The sequence below is a fragment of the Crotalus tigris genome, unplaced genomic scaffold (assembly GCF_016545835.1).
Source record: "Crotalus tigris isolate CLP2741 ecotype Arizona unplaced genomic scaffold, ASM1654583v1 scf7180000017775.1145084777:2100578, whole genome shotgun sequence".
In the NCBI taxonomy this organism is placed as follows: Eukaryota; Metazoa; Chordata; class Lepidosauria; order Squamata; family Viperidae; genus Crotalus; species Crotalus tigris.
The window spans coordinates 1,614,494-1,625,000 of NW_024096626.1; the positions used below are offsets into that span (position 1 = coordinate 1,614,494).

The 10,507-nt window shown below is 37.7% G+C and overlaps 1 protein-coding gene across 4 annotated transcripts in view; it reads right to left on the reverse strand.

Moving 5' to 3' along the window:
• The window catches only part of XPOT (exportin for tRNA), a 65,933-nt gene that overhangs the window by 19,238 nt on the left and 36,188 nt on the right, over window positions 1–10,507 (reverse strand). For 3 of the 4 annotated variants that reach the window (XM_039342199.1, XM_039342198.1, XM_039342201.1), the window contains 8 exons: window positions 10,130–10,192; window positions 8,800–8,924; window positions 6,511–6,652; window positions 6,300–6,419; window positions 6,037–6,131; window positions 5,482–5,551; window positions 1,743–1,981; window positions 822–1,107 (listed from right to left, as the gene is read on the reverse strand). In XM_039342199.1, coding sequence (XP_039198133.1) covers window positions 822–1,107; window positions 1,743–1,981; window positions 5,482–5,551; window positions 6,037–6,131; window positions 6,300–6,419; window positions 6,511–6,652; window positions 8,800–8,924; window positions 10,130–10,192 — 1,140 coding nt within the window. The remainder of the gene's footprint in view (window positions 1–821; window positions 1,108–1,742; window positions 1,982–5,481; window positions 5,552–6,036; window positions 6,132–6,299; window positions 6,420–6,510; window positions 6,653–8,799; window positions 8,925–10,129; window positions 10,193–10,507) is intronic. The other variant, XM_039342200.1, reaches the window with a different exon arrangement.

Here is a 10,507-nt window from a genome sequence, read left to right on the forward strand (position 1 = left end):
GTCCATTTTTGTTTTAATTGTATTATAAATAAAAAACTTTTTAAAAAAAGCAAGGCAAGGCAAGGCAACAGCAACAGGCATGAGTAAAAGCCAGGGGAGTGTAAACCAAAGTAAACAATTGTTCCTAGCAAAGACTAACTCCCCACAGCTACTCCCCTCCAGGTGTTCCTTGTGAGGAGGGATGGGCGACCTCCTCCCGAGTAGCCTTGCAGCCCTTCTCTGGGCTTGCCTACGTTCCACTCTCCTAGCCCTTGGAGGGAGTGAAGCAGGCAGCTGTTCCTGTCAGAGGAAATTGGCTGCTTATCAGCACTACTGCCAGTCAGCAGCCATCCTCCGGGGTCTGTGCAGGCAGGCAGCTCTCCATCTGGTCAACCTCATCCCCCAATGCCTGAGGGGGTCAGGACAGCATCGTCCTCTAGCCTGCCTTCCCTGTCAGATGGTCCCCGCTCCAAATTTTCCTCCTCCTCCTCCAAACCAGCTTCTGAGGAGTCCATGACATGAAGTGGTTTCAGTCTCCAATGTGGAAGCGTTGCTAGATACTCATGAACTTACTATTTGTTTCTCATTTAGTCTCAACAGCAACAAATGATGGATTCAGAATAGAAGTTTTGTATTTTGATAATATATGAAGGTCAGGTGCCATATATGCCTTGCATTCTCGGTTTTGGCAATTTTTCTTTTAAGATTACTTTAATATTAGTATATGAAATGAATGTTTTGTAACTAGCTGCAACCAACATAATAGCCATTTTTTAAAATGGATTTTCCTCAGAGTAGCTATTTTATTAAATTTGAAATGACTAGAAAAGATAGACTCTTACCTTAAACTTTGCTGTGATCTGGTTTATGAGGGGAATAAATTCTTGAAGATCTTTTGCTTCACAATCCTTGAGCATATGTTCAGAGGCTGAAGGAATGAATGGAAGAACTTCTTCCTCTAAACAAATAATCATTCGGTGAAGAAAGGTGCGTACACCACTTCTAAGAACTTCCTTCTGCAAGGGGCAGCTGAGAGCTGGTAGAAATGTTTGTAAGCAGTCCAGATACACTTCTGAGCATCCGCATTGTTTAACTGTCTGCTTATTGCTGAAAGCTTTACTAGTACGACTATGCAAATAAAAAAAGATACATTACACTATGGTTTTGGTATGCCATATAAAATAGCTTCCTAGGATGAATAATTTGAAATAAGTTGGTTTCTTTTTTTTCTTTACACCAATGGTTTATTTCATACAGTAGCAAAGAGATACTCAGCTTGGTCCAGGAGAATATAAATTTCTCTGAACAAGAGGTACTAAAATATCATTGGATTCAGAAGATATGAACAATTATAGCCTTATTTTATCATTATAATTATAGCCAACATACTCTTCTTGCACAAGAGGTGTAGGTATGTGATAGCTGTTTAGATCCAGAAACTTCTGGAAGAAATAGATTTCCTAGTTCCATTTCAGCTGGGTTTGGGCATTGCCTTGTTAACCCCAATTGTTGATTTTTATCAGAAGACTGATGGAGGACAGTAGCCTTCTTGATTCTTCTGGACTACTCAGTGGCTGTCACTAGATCTATCATAATATCTTTCTGCAGAGGTTGTCCAAGCTAAGTGGAGGTAGAACACCTTGAAGGGTAGAGCTGAAGTAATAACTAACAATGTAAAAACAAGTTTAGTTCTAACCTGCTATTTTTATGCTGACAACTACGCTACTTTTAAATATAATTCAAATAGGCTACACAAATCCCACCTTGCAAAGCCTACTGCATGATGTAGGCAATCAGCTAATGCCATCTGTCTGTCTTCATCTTCTGCCAGCACAAGCTTTTCTAGCAGCACTTTGAATCTCTCCATTAGAGGAGTCAAAAGGTTCCTCATTAAAGCCTGCTTGCGTTCTGTGGAGTATTCACTGTTCACAATCAATACTCCTGCAGTCTCATAAATAAAAAGTTGATCATCACTGCTTAATAAAGCCTGGTAACCATTCTCCTGGAACCCAGAAAAAGAGAAGAGTATTTAACATTAAATATTTTTTCCTAGAATTAGAATAGTTTTCTAATTATTCTGCTTGCTGAGTTCTACAGTCTCCCCAAGTTTTATAACAAAAACCCCAAACCAATCTAAATTGCACAGAACACCCTATAACACCTTGCACCCAATGCTGTATGAAAATGCTCCCTTATAACTGCATATTCTAATTACAGTAACTTTATTATATAAATATTACATTTCAATACTTTATTGATATACTATGGATTGTGGCTATAATCCTGTAAAACTGAGACCAGTTTTAGTCTCTCTCAGTACAAACCAAACATATTATATGTGGCTAATTTGAGATAATGTTCTTACCTGATGAACATATAAATCAAACATATGTATATATTAGAAACCAATATGGAACAGAGATTAAAGTGATGGGCTTGAGGTAGAGAGATCCAGTTTCAAGTCCATTCTTATTTACAGAGCTCATCAGATGATTACAAGACCAATAGGTTGTATTATGGAGATAATACAAGGGGAGATCTCCATGTTTGCCACCTTGAGTTTTCAAAGAAAAGATCCATTATAAATATATAAATTCCATTAACTATCTCCAATATTTAAGTGGAAATTCAGTAAACTAAACTCTCCCTCGTTCAGCAGTCCATAAGTCTGAGCTCCGTCTTTCGCGTCCAAATTCGTCCCGCTGGGGGATCCTGGAAAGGGTTGAAAATCACCCTGTAGGGGCGACGAACAAGGAGAGGACACCCGCTTGATCGTGGGAGGGCGGCAGCCCTTCTGTTTGATCCGGGGAAGCCCTCCAAACCGGCAGGGGAAAGACCGGCCATAGCAATATGGCTCGTCACTAAGCTGCTGAAAGCCGAAAGCTTTAAAGCAACGCGGATGAAACTGGGTGAGATCTGATTTTCTCTTTAAGACTTTAAGTATTTTTTGCTGTAAAAGCTGCCCAAAGTATTTTTTCCCCTGTGAGGAGAGAGGGAAGGGAATTTCTACACCACCTCTAAGAAAGGTGGCGACTAACTACCCAGGGGAAACAGAGCAACTATAAGAACAATTTTAATCTAAATGGATATATATCAGTGGTTCTCAACCTTTTTAATGCTGCGACCTCCAACCGGTCGTAAGTCAAGGACTAAACCAGTTGTAAGTCGAGGACTAAACCGGTTGTAAGCCGAGGACTACCCAACCGGTCGTAAGTCAAGGACTTTCCTTGCCTGGGAGCACCGTGCATGCGTAGTGCCGCCCCCTGCGCCGGCCGAGGCGTAGCTGGCAAGCAGCAGAGACGGAACAGGCCGACCACCAGCTGGGCTACCAGCTGGCCCAGCCCAAGGGAGGTAAGGCACCCGCCGGAAAAGGGGAAAAAAAAATGGCGGACAGCCTTGCTTGGCGACCGTGAAATGGTCGATCGACCCCAAATGGGGTCATGTCCCATAGGTTGAGAACCACTGATATATATGCTTTTGAAACTTGGGGACTAAAAGTGCTCCTATTCTTTCTAGAGACATTTGTTTTTACCTAAAAAAAAAAAAGACCTGAAAAACCATCATAAAAACTTTGGACTTAAAAAGCTTTAAACAGCACCAGTGACATCTTGAGGCGAAGTATGGTATTACAACTTTTTATTGCCTAAAAGAGACTTGGCTTGAAGCCCAAACTCCAGAAAAAACTTCTCTGACCTTGACAGCTACCACCTGTGAAAAACTCAGCTGCAAAGAAGGAACTTCTGGGCAGCATATCTGGCCTGTTGAACTATGAATGTAAACTTTTACTGTCTTTCAGAGCTATATGTGGGGAATTGCTTTCCTATTTCTTTAACATGAGAAGCATATGTTATTATACAAGATGATGGAATACCTTAAAACTAAAAACTCTTACTTGACAAACAATTTCTACTATAAAGCCCACCTATAACACATGAAATAGATCTCCCACACCTAGCTATAAAAAAACAAAAAACTATTTTTAACGTTTGATTCTAAAATTTTCAATTTAACATACTATCAAGAGAATATGGATGAAGATCAGGAAAAAGTCCTTTCCATATTGAAATCAATACACTAAACCAATCTTTCAGTTTGTGACAAAATAAGATGCAACATAAAGGAACAAGATGCCAATTTAAATATACAATCCCAGATCTTGACTACAACCAAAGAACTAACAATGCAGAAAATAACAGGAGAAGTGGAACAACTAAACACTAAGACACAGGACTCAACTGACCAACAGATCCAGCCAACGGAAAATTCAGAAAAGGGAGTGACAACACTGAAAATGGAAAAGACTTTTTACAAAAATCAGAAGAAATTTGAGGAAAAGGAAGAAGAACAGATTGAATGGAAGATAAACTTATCAGGACAATTGTGGGAAATTAGAGTAATAGGGAGGCAATCTAATGAATAAAAATAGGCTAGTTCTTCCAAAAAAATGCAACCAAATGGTCTTTCTTATTCCAAATAATATATATAATAACAGAGGGAGAACTATTTGATGATTCAAAAGCACTGACTTGGAAGGTTAGTTGGCAAAGGAAGAAAGCCAGAGTAAGGCTGAAGAAAATAAGGGTTTTGATTTATTAGAGGGGATTTCATATTACTAACTAGAGGGTTGAAAATGGTGGAAAATAGATAATTTTTAGAAAATAAAGTAAAATTATAATTGAATAGGTAAGGTTTATAACAAGACTAATAGACTTTGGTATGAAAAGAGAAAAAGGGAGAAATTGAGAAAAGGGAAATTTTGGTCACCTATTCCAAAAATATTTGGAAATCAGTTGAAAATTAGAATTCTGTTTGCCCAATATGAGATAATAGATATTACCAGAAAAAGAGAGGGAGTATTTGAGCTTTTAAAAATTAGATCTAAAAAAATTATGTATATTACTGATTTATTGGTTAACCCAGACAATACATATAATGGTTTTGAATTATTAGAAGGGATATTGTATTATTAATTAGATGGTTTAATAGGGTGGAAAATAGGTAACTTTTAGAAAACAGAACAAGACTATATTTAAATAGATAAGATGTGTATTTAGAATATTAGATTTTGTTATGAAAAGGGAAGAAGGAAGAAGTTGAGATAAGGGAAACTTTGGTTACCTAAAGCTTGGAAATTATAAATACCAAATGTTAATTTGAATATTGATGGGAAATTAAAGCTTGGGAAAAAAGCAATAACAGGACATTGATTGTATTTAAGGATTGAATGCCAACACAATTAAGATATGTATAAGCTAAAAATTATTGATAAATGTAACAAAGATGTTTTTACTTAGTTGATAATAGTAAGAACTGTATTAGCCTAATATGAGATAGTAGATATTAAGGGAAAAAGAGAGGAAATATCTGATATTGTAACTTGAGATTTATACTAAAGATTTATGTATGTTATTAATCTATTGATTAACCCAGTCACCACGTTGCTTTTTAAATACTTAATTAGAAAATTAGAAAACTAATAAAATATTATATAAAAAAACTTACAGGTGGCGAAAGCTCTAGCAGGTCTTGTATTCTGTTCAATACATCTTCAATAAAAGGATTCATTTGTTTACTAAAGCATAAGAATGTAAACCACATTACACACATAAATATGTTAAATAGCTCCAATATTAAAATTCAACAATACCTCTATATTAAAGTTTCTCAGTTAGAAATTACAGTACCAATTATGCAATCCTATCTTATAATCCAGTGGCAGAGCAAAAGAGACCCAGTATTTACTGAATGAATTGATCATCATATTTCATTAGATTTTCATTAATGTGGAGATAAGAAAACCATGATTTAGAATTATACCACTACAGTATGTATAGATTTTAGAATAATTTATAGTTGTAAAAAAAGGTAAATTATAAATTAATGACTTTGGTCTTTGGAGGTAAAAATCAGTCTTAAAAATTAAGATATGCTTCTATTATTTGTGCTGGAAAAACATCCTTCTGAATGTATTTAATAGTCTCCTTTATGTACCAAACCCATCATATTCTATTCAGAATATTCACTTTTATTAAATGACTTAATTGTCATTAAGCTTACTTGAGGGATTTGACAAATCTGGAAAAAAGGTATGCTATTCTGCTTCGTACTTTTGGATTAGTATGGCGAAGACCTCTGTGATCCAAGAATGCTATCTGCAATTAAAAAGGCAACAATTTAGCCAGTTGAATTTCTAACAAACTAAAAGAGGCAAATTGATTACTAAAGGGATTCAATATTTTTCAACTTTTTAATAGAATAAAAGAGATACCATAATATTATTGATAATTGCATAAACAAATAGCTATCTAATATGAACTTACTAAAACATTTGGAATGTGCTGAGGTTCCAGAGAGAAAAATTTTTCATATCTGACCACAGTCTCAAAGAATTCCAGAGTTACTGATGTGTGCTGGTAGGTGCTAATACCTGATGTAACCAACTAAAGAGAAAAGGAAAAGAGAAAAATGACTGAGTCAATTTTGTTAATATAAAAATTGTAACAAATTACACCAATTTTGATTCACACTTACAGTCCGCATCATATCTTGCAGAGCACTAGCTTTTGTATCACCTGTAAAGTGAGCACTATGAGATACTGGAAGAGCTTCAGCTAACATGTACAACAATCTTATTGCTACTTCTACTTCCATAAACGGTTTGGTTTGCCAATTCCTATAAAAAAGAATAGATAGAAGACAAATTAATAAAATATGGAATTATTTTATAATTTATTAGAATTCAGCTGTATTAAATATACATATAAAACATAAATGTTTCATCAACAGATAAATTAAGCATTAACAATTAATTTATGGGATTATGAACTACATCAATCTTCTCAACACCTGTCTTCTATCTTTTGGGCAAACTGTCTCCAAGTCACCAGTTGTTGCTTATGGTGATAATGGACAATAAAATTTGAAATTTGATTAATTTGGTATAAACTCTCTATATTTTTACTATAGTATGCATTACAGAATATGAACCCTAAAAGAGAGAAGATGATTCAAATATTTTTCATGTGAACAAGAAGAAACTTAATTTGGCATTATAATATTATAATAAAATTAATTCTTCCTGTTTGTTGCATGCAATCCTCTTTCTCCCACATTAAAATTTTGCCCTTGTGTTTTAAATTGCCAGGTATTTTTGAAGCTGAAGCTACTTAATTCTTTCCATTTACTATTTTTTTTTCTTTCAGGAGAACACAGTGAAGACATAGTGGGAGAAAGGTATTGCCTTTAAGAAGTTTTTTTCCCTTAGGTTAATGAAACAAATAGTTCCTTAACAAAGGAACTACATGGCAAAAAAACCCTATGAAATCCGTATCTACATTATAGTTCCAATAATCAAATTTTGGGTACTAAAATGTACGGCGTTTCCCCAAACTAAGACACTGTCTTACTTTCTTTTGGGCTCTGAACCAAGCACAGTGTTTTATTTTCGGGGAGGACTTATTTTTTGCCAGTACCAGCACTGGTAGGGTGCGAGAGCGCGGGGGTGTGGTGGGGCCTGTGCATGGGGTAGAGAAGCAACGCGGCGGTGCTAGCATGGCGGTGGAATAGTTGTTTCCCTCCCCGCCAGACACCTGCCAAAGCCATGCAGGGTAAGGTTGCCGCACCTACCCAGATGCTCTCGCCTCCAAGCGGTTTTTACTAATCTGCCCTTCAGCTGCATTCCATTTCTCTGTTCGCTTCTCAGCCTTTGCCACATGTTTGTGGGACTATCGGTAAAAAAAAAAGTTCCATCAGACTTTCTAACTTCTCGCGAGATCTCAAGAAGTTAGAAAGTCTGATGGAACTTTTTTTTTTTTACTGATAGTCCCACAAGATCGCGAAGTTCGAATTGATTGACCTTTTTTCTCCCCAAAAAACCGTTTCCCTGCATACGGTGGCGGCGGATCGCAAAGGGGAAACAATACGGGGCTGTGAGTCAGGTCAGAAAAGAAAGGTAATTTCTGGGGGGAGTGAGGGTTTCTTTCCTTACCTGCCCCACTTGTTCCGAGGCCACTTTCTGCTCCGACGCGTTGCTCTTGCCAATGGCCTGACCGCGCACTTCAGCGCCCTCCCTCCCTGAGCCTCCGGTGCGCCATCTGCTGCTTTGGTGGCTCTGTGGGCACCTACAGAGTCACCAAAGCTGTAGCTGAATGGGCAGGAGAGGAGGAAGCCTGCCCCACTTGTTCCATGGCCACTTTTGGCTGAGTCACATTGCAGCGGCATTGGGCACAATGCGCAAGGCGGCAAAGAGCCGCATCACACCAAAACCGGCCGTTTGCCCCCTCCTGCCCAATGCCACTGCCATGAGGCCGCGGAACAAGCCAGGTGGTAGTAAGAAACCAGTATACCAGTTCCTTACCTCCACCCGGCTTGTTCCGTGGCCTCATGGCTGTGGCATTGGGTGCGACACGTGAGGCGGCAAATGGCCGCGGCTGGTGGCAGCCACTTCACACCGAAACTGGCCATATGCCGCCTCTCATGACGCGCTCAATGCCACTGCCATGAGGACGCGGAAGAAACTAGGGCTAAGGTAAGGAACCGGTATACCAGATCCCCCCTCCCCCATCATCTTCGCCTTGTCATAGAGGCCGTCCGTGCAGGCCTTTAAGTAGGGCTTACTTTTGGGGAGGGCTTATATTAGGCCCATCCCCTCAGATCAGCTGGGGCTTACTTTGGGGGGGTTTACTTTTGGGGAAACACGGTAGTCACTACTGATCAGCCAATTGGAAAGCAGGTCTTAAGTATCAATGGAAATTGTCACTCAAAAGAAAGCATTTTATTACTGGAAATGAAACTTCTATCAGAAATTCATTTGAAACTTACTGCAATGTAGTGTTAAAAACTCTGCGAACAGAAACTAACAGTAATTCAGGTGAGACTTGTGCAAGTCTATCCAACAACAGTTTTAGCTGTTTCCGATATTCTACGAACATGGCTTCATCTTCACCCTATAGACGTACACAGTACGAACAGATTAGTCCATAATATACTAGCATTTGGATATTACAAGGCATTTCTTGCTAGACGATTAATAAGCATAGCTTAGTAAATCCATCATCCTTGTTGCCTGTAATCTTACTATCTGTGAAAGTAGTCCTGCTAGATTGCAACTACATAAATGCCTTTATTATTATCATTCATTCTTACTGCCCTTTGTCTCACTCTTGATTCCTGATAACTAGGTGGACATCCACACACTCTTATTGACCACATTTTTTGGATGTGATTTGTGTGCAAAGCAGGGAAGGACCCATAGTCTCCTGGTTTCCAGCCTGGTACTTTTAACTACTACACCAAAATGACTGTTGTTGTTCCTGTTCCTTTTATTGTTAATTTAAAACAGGAACTTGACCTCTTGTGCCATGCATGCTGATGACTGATGGATATGAAATAGAAGAAAAGGAACCCAAAGGATCAAATATCTCTCATTTCTAAAACATGCCTATGAAAATTATTTAAAAGTTTTAGATCAGAATGTTAAAATAATTATCTACATCAAAATTGTTTTTACCTTTGTTAGAAACTTACTAATGAAAATGTCATACTCTTTTCAAGACTACTTATAAGCATATGCCAATCTAACTTCCCAAAAGAAAGGTTTACATATTATTGCCTCTAATTCCTGTAACTGGTTTTCATAAGCATTTGACAAGTCAGTCTAGCTTAACAATGTCCTGAAATTCTGAATTTTTTTAGTGACAAAACTGTGGTACTTAAGACAGTTTTCCCCGCCAGTGGAAACATACAATGGAAACCGTTCATCCCTATAAAGTGTCCTTGATCAACTGTTGCATTCTTCACAATCTTGCTGGGACACTGTTTTGTAATGGTCTTTATCCGTCTTGCTGAAAAATCAGTCCATTTTGGACAGGGCTACAATGCTTTGAAAATGCTGCTTCATTCTCAGCTCTCTGGAATGACACTGGGAAAGATGGAGCAAGAGCACTAATGAGTCCACTGTGTGTATCCTAAACCTATAATGTGGTTATGTCTTATTTTGGAATAGTGCAGCATAAATTATAATGGGTATCTCTGAAAAGTATCCAGATTAATCCAAAACTACCATTTCTGGAGCTAGACAGCTAAGTGGAATAAGAAACAGGCATCACAAGAACTGAAATTGTCACTGAATTATCTAAGTGTGACTTCTAACCTCATTTTCAAAGTTGTACTCTTCATCGTATGTTATTTTTTTCATTACTGCCAGCATAATTGCCTAGAAAGATAAATCAGTGATAAAGTTATCATCTAATATAAGCTTCTACTTATTAAAATAAAAGCAGTGAGAAAGATTCAATAGAAACAATGCAAAGCAGAAGTAATGAAATACTGTTAAATCTCTATGAGCACTGTTTTATACTGTTCTATACCACTATAAATGAAAGAAAATAGTAATGTTAAGTGCAAGACATTCAGCTGCATAGAAATCAAAACCACGCTTGCTTCTCCTGTCATAATGTTAAAAACTATGACTTGAAGAGTTTTTTTCCCCAATCAGTCATTGTGTTCAACTGGTGATGGAAGGAGTGAA